We start from the raw sequence: 27,985 nt of genomic DNA on the forward strand, positions 1-27,985 counted from the left end.
CCCACACAAACAAGTGTAACAGACAGACTTTGTGATATTTTACATTGAGACAAAATTTGCGATACTGTCAGTCCAGAGTGAGGCCTACAAATCAGATTCATCAAATGTGTGTTTTTTACGCCTCCCGGTCAGTAATAGTTGTAGCCTGAGCCATTCTGGGTTTATTTTTTTGTTATGTGAAATAAAAACTATGCTTCTAAAATAAATATATACATATATTGGACAAGATTTGAGTTTTTGTCAGTTTGCTCAGTTTTGGTTTCACACCCTTCCTGATGAGGCTTTGGCACTAAGGTCTGTTGAGACTTGTCTTGTTGGTTAGAGACTTGTTAGTCTGCTGCCCAAAAAATGCTGTTTGTCTTGCAGTACCGAGTCAGAACCTTTCATTTTGCCCCTGACAAATCCCCTCCATGCAAAATAATACTAAAAATAATAGTGAAACTGAACAGAGTCAAACAGAAACAAAACAGACTCGACAACAAGAAACTCAAAACAGAAATCAAATCATTTGAAAATAATGTTTATTTCTAAGCCCCCATTAGAAATAAACACACATAATCACAAAAAGTGATTTTGTCCATAATTTAAGAATTTAAACCTTAAATATAAAAGGGATGTGACACAAGATGAAAATATTTACCTGAGGGGTCAAAGATGTAATCTTTGGTGTAAATTCAAAGTCTACATATCTAATCATCTTCCGTAACATATATCTGGACTCACAGCATAAACAGAACTTGACTGGATGGCGGAAGCATACAATCTCGAGGTGGTAATTCCACTTTTTTTAGAAAAATAAAATAAAATTGAGGTAAACGTGTGGCATGTCAAATATCTTGGCCTTTAATTTGCTGTCCCATTAAAAACAAAAAACACCAAAACAAAAAAACCCACTTGAAACGGACTATTTAAATAAGAGAAGATTTATCATTTTTAAGCTATTCGTTTCATTATACATCCAGTCCGTGGTATTTCTCTGCATATCCCTGAACTGTGATTCTTTAAGAAACGCATTTTCTGGTTTCAGGAGATTGTTGCTTTCCCTTCATTTACAGTAAGTGGCCGGCTGGAATAAAACAAATTTCACTGACTCGTCATCAAGTTCAATATCACCCAGTGATGCGGGCTGGTTAGCGTGCTAAAACGTTAAACAGAAATTCATGCGCGCTACTATCCCTCGTGTCTTTGGGGAAGCGCGCTCGCGCTTTAAAAGTGTCGTTTCCCTTGCGTCACTACTACAGGCGTGACACGGCGGGGAGAGCTGAGTTTACAGTCAGGGCACGGAGTGAAAACACGCACACTGACACCCCTCAAACAGACGAACACACGCGCTTACAGGAGGGGGTTTGACAGGATAATGGCGTCTGTGAGTGTGGTGGGGCAGCAGCCGAGTCCGCAGTTCTTCGGGCAGCTCGGTGGCAGGAAGAAAACCATCCTGCCGAGGAAAAAGTCCTGGGAGATGTTCAGGAGAAGCTCAGGGAGTGGGGAGGAAGATGTGTCTGTCACTGCTGGAGGAGACACAGGGACGGTGGTGAGAGGAGGAATGATGCCCGGTGAAGGATGCGGGGCTCCGTCCGCCCATTCTGCGCCACGTAGCCCGGAGCAGCAGCGGGACAGCGGCGCGGGCACCGCCGCTGGGGCACGGCAAAGTCACAACGGGCACATCACCGGCGACTGCAGCAGCAACAGCTACATGGACTGTCACGCCAAGCACACCGCCCGCGGGGGTCGGAGGAGCTCCTCGCTGAAGGGACCGGGCACTAATGTCATACCGAGCGAATCGCTGGCGAGTGGACATAAAAGATTGCACCGGCATCGGAGCGCGACGCAGGCAGATTCTGTGAACGGAGACAGCGGACGTCAGAGCATCTCCTTGCGGCATTCAGCGCCAGGGAAAAGCGGCGGTCTTCCACTGGAGCGGGTTACGCAGGGCAGAACCGGAGTGGTGAAGCTGGCTCGTCCCGAACCTCACCGCATGGAGGCCTGGTCCATCTTCTCTCAGGGGACGGACCCCCGGGTGAAGACGGAAAGGGGTGAAGGACACCGTTTCGAGGCCAAGCCCGTTAAGCAGGACTGGTGTGACGCGTGTAGCCGGCAGGTCACTGTGGAGGCACTCAAATGTCAAAGTAAGTAGTTAAAGCAGGCTACTGCAAGTGAGTTGCTTTTTTTCTTTCCCCGTGGAAATGAGTGATTATAGGCTTATGTGGTGCCACGCCACACACTCGGTGTATACCTGCTTCATTCACTTGTGTGATTACTGTTTCATTTCCCCACACGAGACATCGTGGAACAGACTGCGCACGTGAATGCAGAGTGTTTTGAATTAGAGATCCGCGTCTTGTTCCTGCAGCGCAGTTTTTATGAAGGGCACGTTGTAGCTGGGTGCCAAACCATAGCTGTGGTTGTGTGTTTGTACACACACACACACACACACACAGACAAACACACAAAAATTGTGCATGTGCCTTTGTGAGTGACTCGGAGTGACAGGGAAGGACATTTCCAAAGATTTTTTCACCACAGGCAGCCAAAATCCTTCCACGGAAAGAGCTTTATCTAGTTCTGCAGCTGTGCCTCCCAGAGTTCCCACTTTGCTACCAGACTTAGAGAAAGAGGGCGAGATGGAATCCACAGTGGTGTACTGGTGAAATCCTGAGTAGTGGAAATGTCTGCTCAGACACATTTAATGGGGACAATATATTAAATACATCAGTCTGATGCTGTGGGATGTGAGAATATGTTCAGAGACAGAAAGCAGCATCTGATGATGCCACTCCTAACATATCTGCATGGCTCTGTCACAGACAGTTTGGACTAGACCTCAACCTGAGGTACCTTTGTGCTTCTCTGCACACCCACTGCACATGCGTTCATCCTCTGTGTGTGTGTGTTTGAGTGTATGCGGCTGCTGAGCAGGCATTGTGTCAGCAGTAGTTTGTCATGGCGAGGTTGGAGCTGCAGAGTAGTGTGAGATAAGGCAGGATAAAGGATGATTGGAAAGGGAGGGATAATGAATGAAGCAGGTTAAAAAACAAACAAACAGTGAAACAAAACCAGGAGGAAATGAAGGAGAAAAATAAAGGATGGCATGTGGTTGCAAACAGTGGGTGATGGCAAGTGACGGGAATCAGGAGAGACAAAGAGCTAAGAGCAGAGAGTGCACAAGAGAGAGGGATGGAGGAAAAAGAGCGCAAGTTTGCCGGCACTGCCGAGCTGTCTGATTTAGTGTGCTATCAGCAAGAGCTCACTGAGGCAAGAGCAGAAAGATTACTGGAGCATATATACCCACAGAAACATGCACACACACAAAACACACAGTTTCTTTAAATCTCAAAAACTTCACTAACTTTTTCACTCCCCTTCACAATTACTCTCTTCATGGATAAAACCAATTAGTTGTACATCTGCTCTCTCTTATCAGAAGACATCTGAGGTGAATGCGGTGAACAGCCGTGAAGTTCAGCAGGCAATACAAATGTAGGCATTTTAAGGTATTTTTGCGGTGGAAGAAATGCAGCCGTGACTGCCAAAATAGAAACGGCACGCACGCACCCCGCTCCCTGCAAATGACAGGGAGTGAGAGACAAGAGGCCCTGCAACCATAAACAACCATCATTCTCCATCTTTGTCTGGTTGCCTCACTCGCTCGGCCTTGTCTGTGTTTGCTTTGTTGCATACGAAGCCCAAACAGCTGTGCAGCGTGCACCCCTGGGACAGTTGTGGCCTTGCTCTGCACTGGAATCTGTCAATCTCCCAAGAGTTCCCAGTCTTCTAGTCTGCTGCTCTGTTGGTGTACAGGCCTTTAACTTTCTTCTGCTGCCTTTCTTCTGTGTTTATGTTTTCTTTATCTTTATTGCGCCTCTTGGGTGATGGATGAGAATGTGATTTGTGGTAAAGCTTAAAGACTTTACTCACATATATGAGCCATATGTGACATCAGGCTTCAGTGGAGCACGACATATGAAAGCATAAAGACCAACACAGATTCTGATGACTGTGACAGTCAGGACATTTATGAGCTGCTTTACTGGCGCTAGTCTGTCCCAGTAGGAGACACCCTTACCATTATAGGCAGAAAACATGCACACAGTTTATGTTGTGGGCCACATACGGCCCACTTTGATCTTAAGTGGGCCATAAAGATGTTTAACTAAACATTAAACCCTTAAAATATCTTACGATAAGAAAAAGAAGTACAATTTTAACAGCATGTCTCAGTTTTTTATCTGATAAACGTTGAAAACTTTACTGATATTTCCATAGATGGTGATTAAAAAGGAACATTTCTGTCATTTAATTTTTTAATTATTATTACTTAATTCCTTTGGTTTAGCTTGACTGGCCATGGAAGAGTTCTTTATCACCAGGAAAAGCTGAAAAACAGTCAAATGTCCAAAAATGTATGCACTGCTTCTTTTGCTTTGGCTGACTCTGGTCCCTAGCCCTTATGTTTGACACCGCTGCACTACACATATTATTACGACTTGTTATAAAAATGCTAATTTAAACACACTAAAAAGAAATGAGTGTGTAGCAGATGCATACGTACATCTGTAAATCTATACACTATACCAGGGAGGAGGAGGGGTAGGGCACTCCCACTAATCTCAGCTCTGAGTGTCTCCAGCCCTGGGATTATCTCTCCAGAGTGGAATCACTGGGATTACAAACAGACAGGATCAGACGTCAGATTAATATTTAATTAAAGCTTTCAGGGAAGCGTGCTGTTGTGGCGCTCGTACACTGATATGCTGGATCTGGTCATCTATAAGACATGTGGCACTGTCTGTATTTACACTGTTTCTTCCTAAATGCTATTTTAACCTCTTTGGAGTTAATCCCTGAGCGTAACATTCAGGCAGCAGATGAACAATTCGCAATTTAATGTAGATGTAAGCTGATTTATAAGTGTCAAATGCAGCATAGCATGCTTTGGGATTTGTTAATGTGTTATCTGGGGCCATTATATGCTGTATAAGAGGGCTATGAGAGCCTCAGAGGAGGAAACATGACTACTGACAATTGCAGAGATGCCCTTAAATGTTTCTCTGTACATTCAGTTAAATAAACAGTTTGAAGGGATGGAAACGAAACATTTCAAAGTGAGACCAGAAGGAAGTGAAAAGAAAACTGTCAGAGTTAGCATTTTTCCTCATTGGTTATGTTGTCCCAGCACAGTATGATGTGCAATAATATAGAAAAAGAACAAAAGACCCCTGAAATGCCCCAAAGTTTTGAAGCAACAACCAGAGAATCTGAATCCTCATTTTATTTAACTGCTAGATTACTCAAGTAATTCAACTATTTTAGATCAATAAGTTTTTCAGAGATTGTTCACGGTGGCCATGTTTGCATGAACTTGTACTTCGACCACCGTTTGTGAGCTTTGCTATCGGTTATTCTGCGTGTCTCTGCTTCTCATGTCAGAGGTCTGTTTGACAAGGTGAGCACCTGAGAGGTCAGTGATCCTCAAATTTATGACAACAGCAAAAGCATTCATGAACAAGTGTGTGAGCCCACACACGTCTCTGTATTTGTCTAACAGGAAGCCTGTGTAAGTGTACACACACACACTTTTCACCTCGGGGCATACCCCCTGTCTGTCTAGGGACTGTATTATTTCCCTGAACTCCATCCTTATCCTACCTCTTCCTGTGGTCCACACAGTACAGGCCTTGTCTCAGCAACTGCTTTCCTTTGGCCTTTTTCACCACTGAAGAAGAAAACATGGGAGGAGGGTTGTGTTAAATGGTTCATAACCTTCTTGTCCCTGCATACCGCTGCTGCGCTCTGCCAGCGCTGAGCTGAATATAGTTTGAATAAGACTTCATCCAAAGCATTCCTTTGGAGCTCATGTGTCTAAAGTTGAAATCAAGTTGAGTCTGAGTACAAAGCTGCTTTGAGTATTGAACAGAGCTTGATTGAACACCTATATTATAATCTGTTTATTTTTAATGTCATTTCAGTGAGGCTTTACACATCAGGGTGATTAATATGTTTAGCTGTAATAGAAGCAGAAATGTAGGACATGAAGGGTTTTGTTGTATTTTTGCAGAAAGACCCGTGTGGTGTTTTGTGTTTGCCTCACTTTGCATTGCCACTCTGCTGTATGTATATGGGGGGTTCAAGCAGGCTATATTTAGGTTGCCCTTGGTGGATATTGATAGCAGGACTGTGTAGGAAGAGGTGGTTAGAGCAGTAAGGACCAATGAAAACATTCTCAAGAACCTGTTAGGTGAGGTCGATTCGGGGGATTTTAGACTTTAGCAACACACATTACATCACAGGTTAAAAAAACAAACAAACAAAAAAACCAGGCACCTCAGTGGGGAAAAAGCAGTGAGAATAGATGAAAATTCTTGTAATGTAATGGATTTGTGTGAGAATGGTGAGCATCTCTTTCCTTTGTACTGCTCAGTTCTGTAAGTGGGGCAGGACGAGAACTCTCAGGAGCTTTCACTCTTTCTCTTTCACAGTGCATATTAAGAAGCAACGGACTGCGTGTCACAGCGACCCACACAAACTCACACACACACACACAAGGTGAAGCATATCCTTCACACTGACAAGATTCAGTATGTCACTGTTGAGGGGTTAGACAGCATGGCTGACTCACTTCCTCTTCGCCATGATGTGGATTTCAAACCAAGGAGACAGAAAAGTGGGGAACGGCGCTGGGAGCGTCTGCAGTGATGCCTGTGACGTCTGAAGATGTCTTCAGATACTGAATGAAGTGAGGAAAGTCAGCCACTGATGGGACAGAAAGACTCCTGTTGCTATAAAGAGAGGAGAGAGAGAGGGTCAGAGAAGCTAGGGCAGTGGTTGCATTTGGGGGTCTCTGTCTCTTTAAGCTGGCCGTTCTTCACTGCGGAGTGTGTGGGTGCTGCAGCAGAGACAGAGGGAGAGACGAAGAGAGGATGAGAGAGCAGCGGTGAGAGAAGCAGCAGGACGACAGAGGAACAAGTTGTACCGCAGAGATTTGGGGCTCGTGTCCTCACGCTGAGGGTTGAAGACGACTGTTTTCAGGGGTAGACCCGAGGAGGACCGTGTAGGGCGAGAAGAGGGGGTTGAGCACTGGGGAGGGTGTGAGAAGTACAGGTGGAGGGGTGGCAGAGCGTGTGGAGAGGGGGCTGTTTATTCGGAGCGTGGCACCGGTGGCAGAGTGGCTGCGCTGGGATGGCAGAGGGGGGCAGTGGGGGGGCTGGCGCTGGTGCAGTCCTCAGAGAGAGAGGGGCGGCCGGCGGCAGGACAGGAGGTCCTCCAGCGAGGGTTACGCACACAGGACGGTGCCTGCCGGATGGTGCCACCATGTTCCATCCATGGCACAGATAGCACCTCCCGTCCCAGGGCAGGAGGAGGCAAAGGGGGAGGCAGCAGCTGGAGTTGGGGCTGGGGGAGCAGAGCGCGTTAGGGTGGGCAGGACATTTCTCGGCCAGGTTTCACTGTGTCTAGAGGAGGTGACGGGTGAATCGGAAGGGGAGGCTGGCAGCGCCTGCTTCGGTCACGTGTCGCGGCGGCTGGGGCGGCTGCTGAAGAGGCTGCCCAAGTCTCGCTCCTGGAGCGACAGCTTGCGAATCCTCCGGCGATCATCCTCCAATGGATCTCTGCTTAACAACTCAGGTATGGAGATGATCAAGATGACCGCAGAGTGTGTACAAGTTGTGAAACCTGGAAATGTGGGCATAGGGCGTTGATTAGTTAGGGTCAGTGCTCTGGACAAGGGGAAAGATGATGAGTAGACAGGTTGAGCTGGGTTGGCCTCAGAGGTCGGCCATGTGCCAAAATATTTGTGTATTGTGCGCACCGAGCCATCTGTCTTTGAAATGAGCCGGTAAGCTGTGTTAGTCTTTGTCAGTACCCCTAACGGGTGATCAACCCCCTGTGTGCTTTTGTGTACAGCACACAGTAACTAGAGTTTATTCTTAACCTGCACATTTTCAGTCTGCCTGGAAAAACCTCTGTAAGTCAATTATCATATTGACTTTCATATTTGTTGCAGAAATTTGAGATTAAAGTGAGCCTGCCTGAGGCTGCATGCCATTGATTTTTCCCATGTTTTCTCCAAATAGAGGACTAATGTAGCATCAGCACAAAGTGTGAATGGGTTTAAAAAAAAGAGGCAGGGAGTGAAATGGCTGGGTGCTGCAGAATCATTGATTCAGCCAGGGAGTGACAGCAGCTGCTTAAACCCCCACCACCACTAAAAAACAAAGAAAACTTCAGCTTATTTTGTGTGAATGTGTGTGCACATCTTTTGGGGGAAGGTGTAGGAGCGCCCTCCTGTGTGAGCCTGATAAGAGCCTAACTAAACATGACTCAAGGAGCAGGTCATCATTGCACCACCTGAGTAACGTCATGCTGCGGCCTCAAAAGCTTTAGAAACACCATCAGTAGTACAAGCTGCCACAGACAGATAGCAGCTATTTTTGGATGGTGTTCCCTCTAAGGAAACCCTATTCATCCTTTTAAGAATGAACCTGTCCAATTTGGATTCCTCTGTTCTGTCTTCTACTGCATCTTTAGTCTATATTTGTCTGCCAAAGAGTCTTATAAATGGTGGAGGATCCCCGGGGCGTCTTCTTAGATGCTGTAACCTGCTGAGAATATAATAACTGACCTGAAACAAAAGACACAGTTACATAATTATATCAGGGGAGGCTTTTGACAGTTCTTCCTGCCAACACGGGGCTATAATTTAGCGCTACTGCATATTTACAGAAATAACTAGAAAAAGTGCACTCTGTCAGTTTAAAACCACGTCGTCAGGGCTCGGTCTGTGTATCCGTAGCCCATCAGAGGTTGTGCTCAGAAGCCAAATGGAGGCCATTCCATTAACCATAAAGTACTTTTTAAGCATTAGCACACAGAACATGAAAAAAAAAAAGAAACTGCACAACATATAAAACACCATATAGCTACGAAAATGTGCCAAATTTATTGCGCTGCTATAAAATCTTCCTGTTCTCTCAGTCTAAGTACAAGTAGTATCAAATCTGAGCGCTCATTGAGTCAAGCTATTAGTGGCTTATCAAGGCTTCTGTCGTGCACATTTTAAAAGTTTTGCCTCACTGGAACGCAGTTTAGTGCAGTTTACTACGCTGGACGTTCTTCTATTGAGGTTTGAGAGTCATTTGTGAATTAGAAACTGGGAAATATTAGCACCATAGAATGATGGGAAAACTCTCAAGGCCTGCTTGCTTGTTCAGTTGTCAGCACAGAATGAAGCTTTACATTCGTGACAACAGATGGGGACATGTGTTAAGCAGCCTCAAATAAACGCTATATGGACATACTGTACAGTCAGTCTGCTTTACTGTAACTGTATTTCATTTAGCATGTAGTATCGATCCATCCATCCATCCATTTATGACCGCACTTCAGATGGACTCATTTAGTTAATAGTAGGGTGATGGTTAGGTTGGGATCCATAACTTTATATGGAAATTTTGCTTATTTGACATTTATGGGGCCAACATGCATGTATGGACTTCATATTTTTTAAAAATGTGCTGTTTGTTTTTTTTATCATGCAGCCTAACTGTCATCATTCCAAAACATTCACTAACGATGTAATCATTACCCACAAAAATATTCAGCTGTATTTATTTACAGCTCACAGCACAGACTAAAAAAACCAAACAAAAATAAAGCCCACTTCCTGTCTTGTTTGTTTTGCTTATTCTCAGAGCATCTGTAACCTCGCAGATGGGAGTTTTGCGAGAGGAGAAGACAGACTCTGCCGCGATGAAGATTAAAAATGTCAGAACGAAATATGAAATGACTGTTTACACAAATAAAAACAGATGTCAAAGGGGTAAGAGGGTCAGATTAAATTCAGATTTGGGATTAGATTAGATCTGTTCATGTCCGATTTGGCAGCATATGGAGGGGTGGTTTGAGTTATGAATAAGGATGGAGACAAGTATAAAAACGGAACGGTAATATTTTTATTCACCAATGTGCCGAGAGATGAAGAACAGCTACGCAGTAGGAGAACATGGATAACTGCTTCAAATCAGCTATGATGGGATCAGACTAGCTAAAGGCCCCCCAAAGACCCCCAAAGCTACTCTAAATCCTACAGAGCTCCCTTCAGGTTCATTAGTGTGTTAATATCCTCGCCCCTTTTTTATCGCTACCTAACCCCTGTGTAACCCCTTCATCCTCAGCCAGACGAGGAGTAAATACAATATGCCCCCCCTCGTTTCTATCTGGAACCATACAGACATCCTCCATAGCCAAAAACTCACTGATAATCTCTGTTTTTACCCACGCCTGTGTCTCCCACACCCACCATGTCGCAGAAAAAACAACCACAACCACCCACATGCCCTACCTGCCGATTCTTGGCATAGTCAAATTTTTTTGATTGCGTACAGGAACGTCTCAAAGTACTTCAACTGAAACTAAACAAGGAAGAAAACCCCCCCAGAAAGAATGAAAACAAACAAAACAGCCTCATCCTCCTCTGAGATCAGAATTTACTTCACAAATCAGAGCTCGTCCTCCTTCTTCTGCTCACAGCGGCTGTTGTCGACCCAAGCTCAACTGGTCTATCCGTGGTGACACTTAACACCAGAGCCCTTCTTCACGTTGAAACAGCACACAGAAATAGCGCAGAAAGAAGCTAGGCTGGTGGCAGTGTACTTTGCTACATTCTCAGGAAAGTTTCTGAGTATCGTGTACCTGCTCTGCATTCTCTGCCAGCAAAGTGTCTCCACCTCATCCCCATTTAATCAGAAGTATTTTACAGGGGGAAAAACAACAATTCAAATCCTGAACCCTGTAATGATGGGAGAGAAAGCACCAAAAAAAGTCCCCACAGCTTTAGAAGAGTCCAATGTGGACAGTGGTTGAAGTTTTTTTTTGTTGTTGTTGTTTTTGAAAGGTAGTTTCCAGCCTAATTTCACATAAAGATATGGAAGTAAAATGGCATTTCCTGTAAATATCTCCTACTGCAAAAATCTAAAACTCCAGCAGGGTGGAATCTATTTAAGATTGAGGAACTTCTCCACTGAGTGGACGGCGTAAGAGTGCACTGTACTTTCCAGAATAGAAAGTGGAAAGCCCCTTTTGCAAGTCCCAGCGAGGAGCTCGGGGCTGGTGGGGTCAATTTGCATTCAACTGCAATTACTTAGAAAACTCACACAAGAAAAGTGCTTACTCTTCTCCTACTTACTCTTTCTGTTCTGCCTGTGCGTACGTCAGCACGCCTGCATGACCTTCAGAAACCCTCTGGTTCACTGGATCTGCTGCTACTCTTTTTTTCCACCTGCTCATTAGCACTCATCTGAAGGAGTCTCATGTAATACCAGGCCTGCATGCACCAGCATGCCAGCAGACGCTCAAACATTTACCCTGAACATACAAGAAAAACCTGAGCTCAAACAATTCAAAAGAATGGGATAAGGAAGGTGCTGAAACCTGTACAGGAACACTTCTGTGAATTTTCAAAATACTCCAAAACGCTGAAATGCCATTTCCATTCTTTGTTTGTTTATGTGCGAGGCAGAGGTATGCTATCAGCGTGGGAATAACGTGGAGTTTAGGTGAACAACGTCTTGCTGACAGCGGTGTATCATGTAGGTGTGGAGCAGGGAAAGACGTTCCACCCTTACATTGTGGCTGTTTTCCTTTCAGCATGTCCCAACTTTTGCAGTTACTTATCAGAGAAAAGGGTGAGGTCCGTCTTTAAGTTGTCACCCAACCAAACACCAGCAGTGGTTTTTCTGTGTAAGCGTAGCCAAATGCAGAGGAAAAAAGGCACAGAATGCCAGCCAGAGTGTGGATGGAGGGAGTGAATGAAGAAAAGCAGGGCAGGAAAGGAGTTTCTCCTTTTCCTTCCCCTGCGTGCTTCCTTTCTATCTCTCTTTCTCTGCAGTGACCTCTAAAGTGTCACGAGCAGAGCATCCCCTATCTGAACTCTCCTCTCGCTTCAACACATCCCTCCTGCCGGTGAGGCACTGACGTCCTTCTCTCTCTGCTGAAGCTACAGACACACACCAGCAGTTTAGAGGTCACTGCAGAGAGGAGTCTCAATCTGAAGTGACTTCTAAACTGTCATGGGAAAACTTTTTCCCCACGTAGCCCGGCTTTAAAAAGCAAGCCCACCATTATCCAGTGTCTTTAATGCCCACATAGACCTTTCTGTTTTTTTTAATCAGTAGCGGATAATAATGTGAAACTGCTAGCTAATTTTCCAATAAGAAAAGCTCCACACACAGCATTAAAGCCCTTCTCTTTAACAGTGGTCATTAATTCAATTCAATTTTATTTATATAGCGCCAAATCACAACAAAAGTCGCATCAAGGCGCTTCATTAACAAGCTTGTTACTATGGTTACTGATGCTGAGTGTGAGAGACGCAGTGATACCCCCCCCCCTCCTCTTTCCTCCCTCCCTCCTCTAAGAACAGCAGACAGAAAAACAACATGCAGGGCTCAGCCTGGCTTACTCATTCAGCTCTAGCTGCAGCAAAGAGGTGTAACAGAAAACAACACATGCGGATTGAGGTTTGATCTCGCCGAGCGCATGCAGTATAGCGCACTGTGTGTCCTTTATGAAGCTTTAAGCTCAAAAACCATGAAAGGCGTCTGACTCAGAGCTTCCACAAAATACACTTCTCTCTTTGTCCGTGCAGCTCTATAATAGTAATCTTTTTTTTTTTTTTTTTTTTTTTACTATATCCTTGTGCATGGATTATCTCACCGGCGGAGGAGAAGTGAGATCTGAGGCTGCGCGTTGCAATGGGGAAAGTCTCTGACCACAATAAAGTCAGCAGGGCATAAATAAACAGACGCTGACATACGCGGAACCACCTAGAAATTAAAGAACAACGATGGACTATTTGGGGACATTTTAAGGGGGGGGGGGGGGGGGGGGAGTTGAATCTATTCTTTTCTAGCTGGGCGGTCGATGGGAGTTGACCAATGGCAGCATTGCACCATTTGTTCCCTTTAAATGGAGTAAGCCCATCAGTTGTTGCGGTGCATTAAAACTGTGTTACATTATGCATTTGATTTTTAATGGATGTGACATGTTCGTTATTGACTGACTAATGTAGTTCCACTGGAGGGGAATTTACTTCTCTGATCCCTTCTCTGAGCAGTAATATTATGACAGCCAGATTTCACCGGGCCTTAAATTAGTCAGTATCAGGTAAAGTTGCTTGATTAGAGCACATGTTCAGGTATCAATGCCTCCATTTTTCCTGAATCACTACACGCATGCATATAATCTCTTAGCAGTTTAACACTGTATAAGCTGTGAGTCTGCCCTTAGCCACTAGATGGAGCCAGATTTCTGTGCAAATGGATCTTTTGAATGATTTCACCTTTGATTAAGTCAGAACTGGGTCTCATTTATAACTTACATGCGACTAATCACCATTTCACACTTTCACAGGGGCCACATTATTAAATCACCACATGATTAAATTCGCTGCTGTTCCCTCTCGGTTCTGCGCCTCTGTTCTTGTCTCTGACTGGAGTGTTTTGTTTTTGTGTGTGTGATCAACAGACTGCAGCTACACATGTCACCTGGAGTGTAAAAGTAAAGTACAGATTGACTGCAACAAGAGGGACAGAGAGCCCGAGGAAGCTCCTTCTCCCAGACGGCACAGCTCCTCCACAGCCTCTCAGTTCAGGGTAAGTATTTTAAAAGACATGACAGGAAATGGGGGGGTACAGAGGAAGAGTAAGCACTTTGACGTGTGCAGCAGAGGTGTACGTGAGTCAGGGCTGGGTAATGGAAGAGTTCTTTCCTTCCGTGCCCACACTTTTACATAACCATCCTCCACTTTGACTGCATGCGGTCTCTCCTCCTTAACTCTCCACTTAAGAATGTATTTATGCACTCATTTGCTTTTTTTGGTCACAAAGTGTTCCCAGGACAAAATATGCTACGTCACATTAGCGTCTGCTCTCCTACTTTCATGACTTCTCTTGCCGCCCTCTCTCTCCCAGCTTTGGCTCTCCACCAACTCTCTCCAGAAGTGTAGAGGTTTGCTTCTGGATGTCCTAACTAGGGATGGGTATCGTTTAGGTTTTATCCGATACCGGTGCCAAATCGGTACTTTTGAAACGGTGCCGGTGCTCAAACGGTGCTCAAACCGGTGCTTAAAGAATGGAGAACACAAAATTGGTCCAAAAACCTCTCATGTTCAGCTGTTTTTTGTAAAAATATAACAATGTTAGCCTTTTCTGCAGCTATGGGGCATATATGGTATCACTCTTAGCTGGAAGCAGTGCTTAAACAATGGAAAAAATACAAACTTTGTCCAAAAACCTCTCATGTTTAACTGTTTTCCACTTTTTCTTTGGTCATTTTAGCCTTTTTAGCCAGGGTGAAGGGAGTATCTGCCATCAAACAAGAGGACAGCCGCATGTAGCTATGATGATGTTTGCTAGTTCACCTTACATGCATTAATGTAATAACGTGGTTAGCCTACTCAACGTAAATTACACACAAACAACATTAAGCTACTCACGCAGAGAAGAACGGCTGCTGCTGCCATCAAATACGGCGCATTTCTCGGCTTTTAAAAAAAACCGCTATGCGTTGCCAGGTGTTTCATCGGATTCGAGGTGTTACCTCCTTTGACAGTATCAGCTTAAAGCACTTGTTGCAGGCTGCTGAGTTTGCATATTTTGCTGTGAAGTACAGCCAGACTTTTGACCGCTTCGCCTTGGACATTTTTAATCTGTAGCTCTGCTCTAACAGAACGTACGTACCTGGCCCCGCCTACTATCCTCGGAAACGTAAAATGATTGGCTAGAATCTAAAGTGTATCACAGCTCAGGAAAAAAAAGCACCGAAATAAAGCACCGAAATGTGCGCTGCTTTTCGGTCTGGTTACTACCATTGGATTGCTTAATGAGTTTATTAAGTGCTTTTTAGTTGCATTGACCACTCAAATGGCTTTATTCACACATCCATAAAGCACTTTATCAGTTCGGCATACAGACAGGAGGAGCCGGAGAACCACTCACACTGCAATTAGTGGACATTCCTTGTCCACAGCACTAACTCTGTGTACAGGAACCTTATTTGTTGCTTGCTCTATATCAGAGTTTTTAGATGTTAAAGGAATATGTAATTTTTAGTATCCATGGATGATGGTAAGTCAGTAACCTATATAAAGAAGAAATCAACAGTTTTAAACTTGAAATTCAAAGTTTCAGCTTTTAGCCTTGTTTCCTATTCTCCTACTGTACAAGTCCGGAGGCGTCCAAGTGATACAGTAGTTACGTAAAATCCATCGTCAAAATAGTGCCTCATTCACTCTTTGTGTAAGCACATGGTTGTGTTTAGGGACCTATAAGATTGTGAGTGTGCTGCTCTTGGCATGCCATCCACAGTCACCCACGCGATGTGGTCCATCCACACACGCACAGACACACAGATATCAGGCACAAGAGTACTCTGGCTAACCAAGCAGGCCTGCAGCAAAATGTTGGCAGCTCCTCTTATGTCCCGAGGTCATCTAGCGAGTGTGAGCGAATGCATAGAGCGTAATACGATCAAAACAGCGTGCACAGAATTGGAGCAAAGTGTGTTTGTCGTTTGATCCAATAGCACCACTTGTTCTCTATTGGTTTCAATCAAAATCTCTAGTGGAACATAAATGCCACAGTCCCAGTTGTTTCCCTTAGTTTTTAGTTGTTTCTGGTGTCATTTTGTTTCCGTGCATCATGTTTAGCATCATTTTCCTTGTTTCAGTGTGTTTGTTATTTATTTGTCTTTCAGTTATTTCCTGTTTTACTTTGAAGGTTTATTTTCTCATGTGTGGTGTTGTTTTATGTACTTCCTGTTTTTGTTGCTTTCCTTTCTTTGTGATTGTCTGCTCGCCTTTCATTAGTTTTATATGTGCTTTGTTTACTTCACCCGCTCCTTGTCCCTACCAGTGTCTCATTTTGCAGTTAACCCCAGAGGACAAAATCATTATGAATTTTTTTTTTTTTTGGTCAAACTTTCCCAAGTGCTATTTTTAGTAGAGCAAGGGATTTTCATCACACCAGCTCCTATTTTATACAAACACTAGTTTTCTTTAGAAATTATAAATTATTTCTATTTGGCAAAAACAAAAGACATCAGTTTAGACTTGAGAAAAAGAATTGTTGATGCTCATATAACAAGAGAGAGATATACAAAGTTGTCACAAAAAGTGTCAAGAACTGAAGAGAGCCACACAGTACAGAACGAGCCTGGCAGAGTTAGGAAGCAAAAGATTTCAAAGACTCTGGAAAGAAAACTAGTGAAAGATGTGTTTAAAGACCCCAGAACAAAATCAAAACTGAAATTCTCATAGGAGGGTTAATAGCCCTGTCTTCATCTGTCCATGTGGACTTTGTGTTTCCCTTTGTTTGTGCTCAGTGCTTTTCCCCTGCATTCCTTATGCTTCTTGTGCTCTTATTTTGGATTCTTGGTTTGCTGCTGTTTGGACTTTGTGTTTCTGTGTTTTTGTAATCGCCATTACCGGTTCCTGTTGTGTTTACTTCATCTGCCTTGGTGTCCTACATTCAGGTCATCTGTCCAGCTACACATGAACAAAACAATAACGACAAAATTGCTTTTATGTATTTTACATTTAGGCCATTAGTCAGCATGTCAGCATTAAAAGATTATGTCAGTTTTAGTGGCATATGAACTTAGTGACTGGTGTGCTTCAAATAAAGCCTCTTGAATGGCTAGAGGAGAGACGACACTTTGTTTCCTGCAGCCCCCTTTTTTCCATTGCTCTGTTTTATAACTGTAACCATGTGTGTGGTTAGTACGAGTCCTTTTTGTGTGTACATCAGCAGAAATTGATCGCCTTTTGCCCCATATGGACGGAGACTGCTGCAGCCACACAAAGGATCATCACGCTGACCAGGTTTCATCGACTTGAGACCAGTAGTGTGTGTGTTCTAGTTTGTGTGCAGCACCCCCTGCTAGCACTCTTCTCCTATACTGATTACGCTGATGGAAGCGAGGAGCAGAGCTGCAGGTTATCAGTCATCAGCTGACTTAAACCTGATGAAAAACACCCCAGTAAAAGGCTGACACACTGTCGGTGCATGCCACAGTTCTCCCAAAGCTTATTGTGTGATTTTAAAATCTTGCTACATGCACTGAAGCAGCCGACAGACAGATGGGCACATCAATCTCAGCAGCAGCAAGCGTCGGCTGCTTTTTGGCAAGGGGGTCGCTGCCAGAGTTAGAGGGCAGGTTGTAGGGTCGCTCTGAGGTTAGGGGTCACGGTAATCTCTATGCTAACAGCCATCATTCTTCATTTTCTTTCTCTCTCTGTGGGCACCATAAGCCTATCCCTCATCACCAAAACAGCAATGATTGTGCACCTTTTTGTTGTAGTACTGTGTCGGTCCCTGCCTGTGTTTCGGTGCTGACAAATTAAGAGTCGGGATGGTTCTACATAAAAGTGACATTTACGGCGGTTATGATGGTTTCCAGTCAACCGTTGCACGCTGCACCCAAATATCAGTTGCAGAGCAGCCATCTTGCCCGGCTTTTGTGCTGCTTCCTGTTTGTGCTCGTGTTTTGTATGTCATACAGAAGTTACGGGCCTTCATATCTCTCACTCATCAGCATTTCTTTCTATTTACACATACCTCTCTCTTTCCCCTCTGTGAGAGGAAGTGGCCATGCTTTGCAGGGTGCAGTCGCTTACAGGAAGAGAGAGAGAGAGGGAGGGAGAGAGAGTAGAGGGAGAAGGGGGAGGGCGCTTGCAGACTGATAACACGCTCAACCACAGATGGTTGAGCAAGGTTGCAAGAGAGTGAGGCGGTGAAGCTGGTGCAAAGACAGGCTGAGAGAAGAGGGAGAGGATAAGAAAGAGAGGAGCTGAGTGTGAGGATTCTGTCCTTTTTTTGGTAACATTGTCAAAACGATGGGAAGGAGAGCAGAGAGGAGGTAGCAGGGGATCTGTGAGCATCTCGTTTCTGCAGTCGAGGAGCTCTGCTGCTGCTATTTACCCAAGACCCTGGGGACGGATGGATGCTTACACAAATAAATGCCAGCATAATTGACTTGGTTGTGCATGAGGGACTTTAGTTGGACTGTTATTCGCTCCTTCTCAGTGGGTCTTCACAGAGACACAGAGCAGGATCAAAGCAGGATGTGGTGTTGCTTGCATGCATGCCTTAACGAGTGTGTGTTTGTGGGCATAACAGGTGCTCTCAGGTGAGCGAGCTTAACTTGAAACCAGTCTGTAAGCTGACTCCATCACTCCGCCGTGTGCCTACGTTTGTGCGTGCGTGCGTGTGAGGTAGTTACAAGCTTTGCGTAAAAGTGTCTGTATGTCTAGCTGAGAATACTCAGGTGCACATACAGAATGGCCTGTTTGTGACTCTCACACACACTCACACGCATGACAGGAGGAAGTGACACGTCTGTTGCTCGCTCTTGCATTTCCTGGTCGTCTCTCCGGTAGCACCCAAAGTGCCGAATCGAAGCAGAGTTCACCTGTTTCGCCCTCGCAGGTGGGATCTAAACCCTCTGGATGCATCAGCACAGGAGCGCAGACTATTTCTGGATGAGTAAAGGGCAGTTGTACGCGTGTAGACTCTGACTGTGCCCAAGCGTCACTTCAAGACAACCCATCGCTTCCTCGAGCTGCCAACGTGCTATTCTGGTGCTTTTCTGGTGCCAGAGGCTGTCCTCGGACCTCTCCATGACCGTCAACACAGTGCTGACCCCCTCCATGACCAGCAGTAACAGCATGAGCAGTGGGTACTGCAGCCTGGATGACGAGAGCGAGGACTTCACTTTCTTCACAGCCAAGACCTCGTTCTTCCGCAAGCCTAGGCAAACAACTAAGGTACAGAATCAGGAGTACAGTCAACCTGATAATTGAAATTTTAATATCGGAGCAAGCTCAGTCAGTGCGCCAATCGTGCCGGCAAACAAACTCTACTGCACTTTTTCTATATTTAAAAAAACAAAACTTTTATCCAAAAAGGAGAAGTTAGGAGAGGAAGCGGTGACGTTTGTGCATGGTTAAGTAGGCCTCTAGGTGTGTGTGTGTGTGTGTGTGTGTGTGTGTGTGTGTGTGTGTGTGTGTGTGTGTGTGTGTGTGTGTGAGAAAGTAGGAAGGGGTTACTGTAATACAGCTGTATTGTTCAACGTTGATCTGTTGGCTTGTCAGGTTTGCTTGTTTTTAACAGACTGATTTCATGGAGGCTTCTTCTCTACAGTGTGTGGGAGTGGAGAGGTTTCCATAGAGGCAAAGCTGATACTTTTGCACGAGAGCAAGCCTGCGTGTGTGTGTGTGTGTGTGTGTGTGTGTGTGTGTGTGTGTGTGTGTGTGTGTACTGTTTAACTGCACTTTTCTAGTTACCATAGCAACCCATTGCTGGTTTTACTGGCAGTCTTCACACTTCCTGAGATTTAGTTTAGCTCTACTGTACATTCAGTGACCTGATTGTGTAACAAACCATAACCAAAGTATTTAAAGTAGCACTTGAAAGAAAAGCAGCGCTGTCAATACTATAGACGAAAAAGAGAAAAGAGACCCAGGAAGTGGGAGGCGGCCTGACAAACCAACACAGACAGTTGGTGTTCATGTAAAACCTGCTCATCCCCCTTCTTTGCTGTCCTTGCCTTGTGCTGCCTTTGGTGTCTGACTTGGAGAAGGTATAATCTCTGAATAATTGACCAGCTATGCTGTCAGGTTGTGGAGTTAGGGTTGCAGCCAGGCTCACAGCCTAAGGAGGCTGACTTGCCTGATCTGAGAGAACAGAAGCTGCCAGCTGATTGAGACTGATGACCCCGACGCCCTGTAACCAAGAAATATTATATGAATTATAATGTAGTAGCACTGTTAGCTAGACAACATGGTAGCTAGTCTACATACCCAATAGAAACTGAATTGTGTGCTTGCGTTAAATGCAGCCCTGTGGGGCAGTGCGTCTTTAAAGAGCAAAGTGCTCTGTTTATCCTCGTGTTTGAATATGGAAAAGGAGTATGCAAAGATCTGAGATGCATCTTGTAAATAGAGACATTATCATAAGTTTTGTGCATAAGGAAGTGAACTTGTGTGTGTGTGTGTGTGTGTGTGTGTGTGTGTGTGTGTGTGTGTGTGTGTGTGTGTGTGTGTGTGTGTGTGTGTGTGTGTTTGTTTCTCTGGTATGGTCCAAATAAATGAGTTATAACACTGATATTCACCCGGAAACCTGTAACCTTTTATTCAGAAACAGACCGTGTTATGCTAATAAAACAAGAATATTGTGTCTATTACTTCCTCCTACATTATCTTAGCTAATAGAAACTCTGATATGATCCAAACACATCAACCTGTCGTGAAATCTCTCACTTCTTCAGTGTACAACCAAGTGTTACTGTGTCACGTAGCTTGCCTTATTAGCCACCTAGCTACCTGTGGGGCCCAGTCCAGAGCATCAAGTGATGCTAAATCCAAACCAGCTGAATCAACTGTAGCTCTCGTGTTAGTTAGTCATTGCACAGATGATTGTTACTGCTTGCACTCAAACATACAACATATTAAAAACTGAGCTACAATCCTGCTCTAAATTAGCATCGCAGTGAGACCACGAACAACAACCGTAGATATCTGCAGTTTCAGTCATCATAAAAAAATGCAATAAGTTGTGGTAGTAAATCTATTTTGATGCTGGTTCTTAGGTTTTTGTGCGTTTGTTGTGTGAGTGCACACTCATGCACAGACCTGCACTGCTGGCAGTGATGGCACACACACAGCGCTCTGTGGGCTGTGAAATAGAATCAGCTTGCACTTCTCCTTGACACTTGACCCTGTAAAGACAGCGCTCTGAAACAAACTGCTGACAGTTTGCGTGTGCATAGGTCCATGTGTGTATTTTATGTATGTGATTGCATGTGACCATCGCACACTGTTCAAAATGTTTGTATTTTTGTGAAAACGCTCATCACTCGTCATGTTGTCGGTCTTACAAGTTTGAGTTAAAAAGCTGGTCAGGTGATACACACAGACAGGTGTGATACTTGATTTCATATCGACTACACTCCCGTGATATTTCAAGCAGTCGTAAAACCTCTTGTCCAGCTTCACAAGAGTGAGAGCATCAACACTTATCTGCGTCACCTTGGAGGGACTGTGTCTGTGTATGTGAGAGACTCTTATGTAACAGTCAGAGATATTTTATTTATATTTTTCATGCTTTTTAGATACACATGTACCTTTAGATGCATTCAGCAACAAGAACAAATTTGAGTTGCTTCAGGTTTGCCTCAAGCGCCCTCGCCAACACAGTGAAGCTCAATCAAGTAGCATAATAAAAGCTGTTTATGTGGTAAAAGTGTGGTATCTAAATTATGAAAACAGGAGCGTTTAAAAACCAACATGGCAACAAGAGCTGATTGTTTCATATGAGACTGAGACAGTATAATCAGATAACTTATTACATGTATGCATTAGATGATGGAAGTGTGCTTGCACATTGGCTAAGAGACTTTCAAGCACTTACAGTCTAAAGATATCTAACTATCTAATGTAGTGAAACACTTAGCTCTGGAGCCAATAATCTACAGTGCAAGTCCATCAGATGTGTTTTCCTGGAATGCCTCTGCAGACTCTGTGCGCCTCTGCGACCTGGTCACAGTCAGGGCTTTTGCCGACCTCACAGGAGCGAAAACTGTACTATTGTCCGGCTCTATTGTCCTCTGATCACTCTCGCTGGTATGCAGACAGGCAGGGCAGGGCACTGCTTCTGATACATTTATAAACTCACATACAAACGCAGGAATTCCTGCGAGGTTCTTTGCATTTTGTTGCTTTCCACTGCACGGAATTCTCGATACGAGTCCGCTCCTCCGTATCCCTCAGATTCCTTTCCTAACCTTGGATTGCACAATGTGCTCTTTATTTTATTTATGTTTTTATGAATGCAGCTGGGTCAGTAAACTCAGTGGCTTTTTATGGGTCTTGTGAGATGCAGAACAGAAGGCTTCAAATTCCCCCATGACAGAGATACTTACATTCATGATCCGGATATGAGGCAAAAACACTCGTATTTGGGTCCTAATTAGTAAAACATTTTATTCTCAAAGGCGCCACCTTCATTCTGCTGCACTGCTGCAACTTTGGCATTTTTACAGAATTGTGGGACTATAATTGGGCAGAGTCTGGTAGTGCAATAAGAAGAGCAACAAAAAGAATAAGCAGTGCAGCGTTTCCCCTGCCAGATGCCCAGTTTTAGCCAGAATGGGTCCTTTTATTTGTGTCGTTTGTTACCATAAGGGTGCACTTATTGCATTTCCATTGAAAAAAGAAACAGTGACTTCATCTTCAACCTGAGGACTTCCCTCTAGAAACCATAGCTGCATCACATTTTCTCTCTCTCTCACACACACAAAGACACATAATCTCTCTCTCCCACCTCCCCGGAAAATGCAAACGAACAAGTAGAAGGGAGGAAATTTTACATAAATTAAAAAAAAAAAAAAGCTATTGTGAGATAGAGAGGATGCATCCCACTGTACTATAAATAACCTAGTCAAACTCTGTGTTGCTAAGGCTGGCTCAGCAGCCGCTTTTTCATCACTCCTTACCCCTTCTTTCGCTGCCTCCCACTCTTTGACTCCCCCTCGTCTCCTTTCGTTGCATCCTTCCTTTCTCTCTCTCTCTTGTTCTCATCCTTATTCACAAAGGGAAATGAGTAAGAGGGAGGCAAAGCTGTCAATATTCTTGCGCTGAGATGCTGAATGCACGATTAGCTCCATTCACAACATTTCCTGTCCCCGTGCAGAGCTGCGGGCTAGTGTAACTATGCTTTAGCGCTTATTCAAAGCCCATCAGCTGCAGTCAGAGTCAGCTTTTTCTGTGTGAGGATGGCAAAGATGGAGGGCAGGGTAGTGTCAAGAGAGACCACCCTGCAGGAACTGGCCTAGATTCTCTTTAGTCTTATTTGTGAGCCAAGCATGACACCCACAAGGTCTGCAAGTCTGTGTGGAAGGTGAAAGGGTTTTTCCTGATTGTGGTTCATCTTTCTTCAGAAACTTGAGCAAAGACTATTAGACCGTTTTTGTTTTTCTGGATAGATTGAAGCGGCACCATCTGCTGGTTAAAGATAAAACATTCCTGCTACTTGCGACAGTGGTGCAGTGCTGATAATAATTTTTTCTTTGCCTCACAGCAGAATGCAGCAAAGGAAGAAGAGAAGGGAGCGACAAAAGACCTATCAGTGGAAGAAGTGCGGGCCAGGATTGAAGCGTATAACGCTCAAGTCACAGAAAATGGAATGAAATTGGTGAGAGTTTTGTTTTTTAAACAAATTTGTAAATTTGCACTATTCAGTCTCAAAGTCACAATGAAACCTTATTATTTTAGCTTCCCTTTTTTTCATTAATGCACACATATTAAAAACAACCAAACAAACCTGGATGTAGTGTAGAAAGTAAAATATTAAATTAGGAATAGTATTTCGGAATACTTAGTTTGATCAAATAAAGTAACACACTTTTATATATGTAGCTTTTAACTGTTAAAAACAAAAACAAAACAAAGTACGGGAATGATTTGAAAAACACAAAAGAGATGATAAAAATTGCTTCCCTGTTGGAAGCCTTGATTTAACTTAGCTTACAGGTGCAAACACCTGGGACCATTCAAAGTTCATTTTGGTCTGCTGGTCTGCAACATCACAAGAATAGCAATGCACCAGGAAGTGGCTGCTGCCGGCGAGAAACATTTTTCTCATGAACTATGCAAACAAGATTGAACATGTTAGAGTGCTTTCGGGGTGGTGGTTGGTGGTTTTTTTTGTAGTTTGTTTTTTGACAGGCCTGTGAATTTTCATGCAGTAGGTCTTTCATAACTAACTGCTCTGTCATGTTTTTCCACTTATATTAGAAAAAAAATCATAACTGTAACTAAAGATTCATTTTTTTTAAAAAACTGTATCTTTTGTTAAGTTCAGAAAAAAACACATCTTTCACATTTTCCTAATTTCCATGTTTCACTGCATTAACCTGTCTATAAATTGAAAGATCTTAAACCACCACAAGTTTGGTGGACATTAGATCCTAAACAGCATCATTAGGGTGCATTTTGTTACTTTGCACACATTAATGCACGACCTTTCCCTCTCTTGCTGTAGGCTTCAGACGGCTCATACACAGGCTTCATTAAAGTCCACCTGAGGCTCAATCGACCAGTCACCGTCCATGGCGTGGACCCGTCAGCCTCAGAGGGTGCGTCCAAGCAGGTCAGCGACCGCCTCCAAGCTCCGCCGAAGGAGCAGGAAGCTACAGACTCTGAGCATTCAGAGAAGAGAACGTCCTTCTATCTACCAAGCGACAGTGTGAAGCAGCTCCACATCAGCTCTCAAACCACCACAGGAGAGGTCATCAAGGGCTTGCTGAAGAAGTTCATGGTGTTGGACGATCCACGCAAGTTTGCGTTGTACAGGCAGACGCACCGCGATGGACAGGGTGAGGACAACACATGTGCAGCCGCTAGCTCGCGTGGTTTCCAGAAAAGTAACTGGTGATATCAACGCTATGTTTTTCTTTTTGCAGACCTCTTCCAGAAGCTTCCTCTCTCTGACCACCCTCTTCTTCTAAGGTTGATTGCGGGACCAGATCCAGAGCAGCTCAGCTTTGTGCTTAAGGAAAATCAGACCGGAGAAGTAGAGGTGAGAAGGCAAAAAAACATGCATAAGTTTATTACTAAGCTGCAAATGTTAAGAGGGTAAGTGCCTCCAGAAGTGTTATAAATCTGCTCCTTCTCTTTTCCCTCCTAATCCCACAGTGGCATGCATTCTCTGTCCCCGAGCTTCAAAACTTCCTGGTCATCCTTCAGAAAGAGGAGGCGGAGCGCATTAGAGCAGTGGAGCAAAAATACACTGTTTACCGAAAGAAACTACAGCAGGCCCTTCAACAACATACCCCCTGACCCCCGTCACACATAACGTCATGGCTTTAACCCAGGGAGAGACTGACCCTTTGAACTCCGACACCTTCGAGATCTATTCGCAGAGCAGAGCCCGAACTAGCTTTTCTTGGAGCTCCAGATATACACGCGGACGTGCACACATGTTCACACGTGGTTGCATAGCCTTTCTCAGGACGCATATGAGCCCCTCTCACCGCCACCACAACCCCTCATACGTCGCCTCCTTGTGAAGGGGATCGGGAGTCGAAAGCGTTGTAAAAAGCTACAGAGTGTGTGTTGTCTTCTAGCTGATGGGACAAATAGTGCCAAGGACGCTTGCACACACACACACATACACACAGAAAGATCTGTACTGTAACTCAACTCGAGTTGAGACTGATAGATTTTCATAAGAAGTGGTGTTTGTAAAGATTCCCTCTTCTTCTGCTACCGCTGCTGCTGCTGCTGCTACTGCAAGTGTTACTTATGCATGAGTCTGAGCTCATCTTCCCTGCACATAGACTTAGGATTAGAACAGTAGGCATGATTACTTTTTTTCTGCATCATGCAGGGATGGAAGGACAATCATACTGTGTTGTACCTGGAAATGATATATCAGTTATCAGCAGATGTGCTATTTTATCTCTCTGGAGTTCTAAGGGAGGTATTTAGGGTCGGAGTTGAAGTACTGGCAACCCGTGCTTCTCCTTAGAAAATGTTTTCTTAAGGAGTTTCGAAATCTCAGAACAGGTATAAGAAAGTGAGATCCATTCTGGGCTTTTTCTCAGGGAGCATGAATTGGGAACAGAGAAAAGCTAAAGGAGGAAAAAGATAGCCCTGTTCCACGTAGAACAAGCTCGTTTTAGCCCCTGCTTATCTGTTCTTATTTGCTAAATTCAGTCAGTGCTTCTTCAGCCACACCCAGTTGGCACCCTTCTCCATGCTCCTGCAAAACATACACATAATCCAGACATGTTCCAAGATGATAACTGTCATATAATTTCCATTTCCCCTCTCACTTTAATCGCAATCAAACTTGCATGAATTCCACTTGCAAACTGCATGAACCCCACCTGCGGAGAAAAGCCTGCCGAGGGAGGTGAACCGCAAACCTTTATCGACACACTTTATGTACACTGATGGAGTTGTATATTAAATGTTACAGGACTTTGATGCCAAAGCTTAGAGAGGGGGCACATCTGCCGAGAGTGATTAAAGCAATTACAGACAAAAGTTTGTTGAATTAAAGGTGGTGTATGTGAGGAAAACTGATCCTGTTTTGCACATTTACAGTAGACGCAGGTTAATGATGGTCCAAACATCTGGGGCTGGGCATGCGTTTAGGTTTTCTTGAATCTACCTGCCTTCCAACCTAAAAAAAAAAAAGAGGAAATAATAATATATAAATTTCATGAACATGGCTATGATGTACCAATGATGTGTTTGCAATGCATATGAATTATGTAGACACTGGAAAAAGAGTGACAAGGTTTAACTTAACTGTTGAAATGAACATTTTTAGGTATCATTCCTACTGGTTGGTTTGTGTGTGTGTGTGCGTCTGTGTGCGCGTGTGTCTGCACTCTCATTTAGGGCAGTGAGGATCATGTGAATAGTGTTTTAAAATGAGTGTGTCTGTCAACAGCGCTCCATCATTGGGCCTCACTTACAAAGATGTGCATTTAGTGCACGTATAATGTAACGGATCCTAACTGCACATTAGCTGGCTGCTAAAACATCTGGAGTGCATGCATCACAGAAAACATTCAACCTTGAGAAGTTCTTATGCTTCTTCATTTAGTGCATAAAAGTACTGATACACGAGGCCTGTTGTCCATGAGCACATGCGTCCCTCTGTACTGTTTGTGTGTTTGTTTGTTTTTTTTCTTACTTTTAACGCCACCACCCAAAGCCTGAGCTGTTCCTGCTGGCAGTGCCTTTTTTTTCTTGTGCCCCTGTGTATCTATGTACTGTGTTTCAGCACACAGGTGCCCGAGTTAAATGTATGGGTGCTTTCGCATGTGTGCAAACCTGTGTCCCTCGGGTGGTGCTGTTTCTCTCATTTTTCTTTCTGTCCTGTAACACTCATGTCTTTCCACCAAACCCTCCGTGTGTGTGTGTGTGTGTGTGTGTGTGTGTGTGTGTGTGTGTGTGTGTGTGTGTGTGTGTGTGTGTTATTTATTTCACGGTTCACACCATCCACATTGTTATTATGTGAGGGATGTGTAGACCTGATGCTTTTATTGCGATTTTATTTTGTTTTATTTGAAGAAGTGTGTGTGTGTGTATCAGTAGAATTGTACAAAATCTGAAAATGAAATTAAAAAAAGGAAATTCCTTTATTGAAACTTTCTCCTTTGTTTGTTTGTTTTTCTTTACAGCAGTATAAAATATTTCAGTGAACAATCTTATACTGTTAAATCAATACTTATTAAATGCTTTACTGCGATACAAGAGAGGTCTGTGTACAAAAGACATAGAGCTTAACAAATTTATTATGCCACCGCTCAATGTAAAGTCACAGCTGCTCTAAATCAACAGTACTCACCAGTATGTGCAAGCTCCTTAATCAAAATTATACTTTGGCAACACTTTATAATATGTCCCATAACTAAGGTCATAATTCCCCTGGAATTAAATTGAATTATGAATTTGTATATTTACCTAATGGTAGGTATGCTAGAATAAGGGGGTAACAAGTAAGGGTTTTTTGTTTGTTTGTTTGTTTGTTTGTTTGTTTGTTTGTTTGTTTTTACCCTCAAAACACATAACTATACTGTAAGTAAGTTTAAGTAGTGCAAAAGTAATTTTAGGTTCTGCCTAAATTCTGGGTGTTTTACAAAAAAGGAGACAGAAATTATACTGATGCTCAAGCAATTGTAAGCACTGCATGAATAATTTTATACAGTACTTGGTAATTTTGTGGAAAAACAAACAACATTTCCCAGGCTTACATTGTAAACACACTGTACTTTTTGGATTGGGCATTTTAGGGAGTGGTTTAACTTTGCCTGACTTCCAGGTATTTTACAGGGAAAGAGACACTCCTTTCCTGTGAAATCCTTTTGATGGCTTGAACAGTGATGTGAAAGGGAAAACAGTACATTAGCCTTAGCT

General features: G+C 43.8%; 1 protein-coding gene across 2 annotated transcripts; it reads left to right on the top strand.

The window, feature by feature from the left end:
* The first annotated feature begins 1,229 nt into the window (after positions 1 to 1,229).
* On the top strand, positions 1,230 to 27,064 carry rassf5 (Ras association domain family member 5). 2 transcript variants are annotated; one of them, XM_085406254.1, is made up of 6 exons: positions 1,230 to 2,126; positions 13,519 to 13,646; positions 23,133 to 23,243; positions 24,093 to 24,426; positions 24,514 to 24,629; positions 24,746 to 27,064. In XM_085406254.1, the coding sequence occupies exons 1-6, from the start codon at positions 1,358 to 1,360 to the stop codon at positions 24,887 to 24,889; spliced, it is 1,602 nt and encodes a 533-aa protein (XP_085262380.1). In that variant the 5' UTR covers positions 1,230 to 1,357; the 3' UTR covers positions 24,890 to 27,064. The 2 variants fall into 2 exon arrangements, with proteins under 2 accessions (XP_085262380.1, XP_085262379.1); XM_085406253.1 differs by having other exon boundaries at positions 1,231 to 2,126; positions 23,130 to 23,243.
* The last annotated feature ends 921 nt before the right edge of the window (positions 27,065 to 27,985 follow it).

This window comes from Rhamphochromis longiceps, linkage group LG5, assembly GCF_057381845.1.
Source record: "Rhamphochromis longiceps isolate RC_006_pf linkage group LG5, R_longiceps_female_GT1.1, whole genome shotgun sequence".
NCBI classification, from domain to species: Eukaryota; Metazoa; Chordata; class Actinopteri; order Cichliformes; family Cichlidae; genus Rhamphochromis; species Rhamphochromis longiceps.

Excerpts from the sequence above, each read along its gene's own strand:
- rassf5 (XM_085406253.1), top strand. The coding sequence starts at position 1,358 with ATGGCGTCTGTGAGTGTGGTGGGGCAGCAGCCGAGTCCGCAGTTCTTC. Across the intron at positions 13,647-23,129 it reads CCACAGCCTCTCAGTTCAGG|CAGAATGCAGCAAAGGAAGA; the intron begins GTAAGTATTTTA and ends TTTGCCTCACAG. Across the intron at positions 24,427-24,513 it reads GACGCACCGCGATGGACAGG|ACCTCTTCCAGAAGCTTCCT; the intron begins GTGAGGACAACA and ends TTCTTTTTGCAG.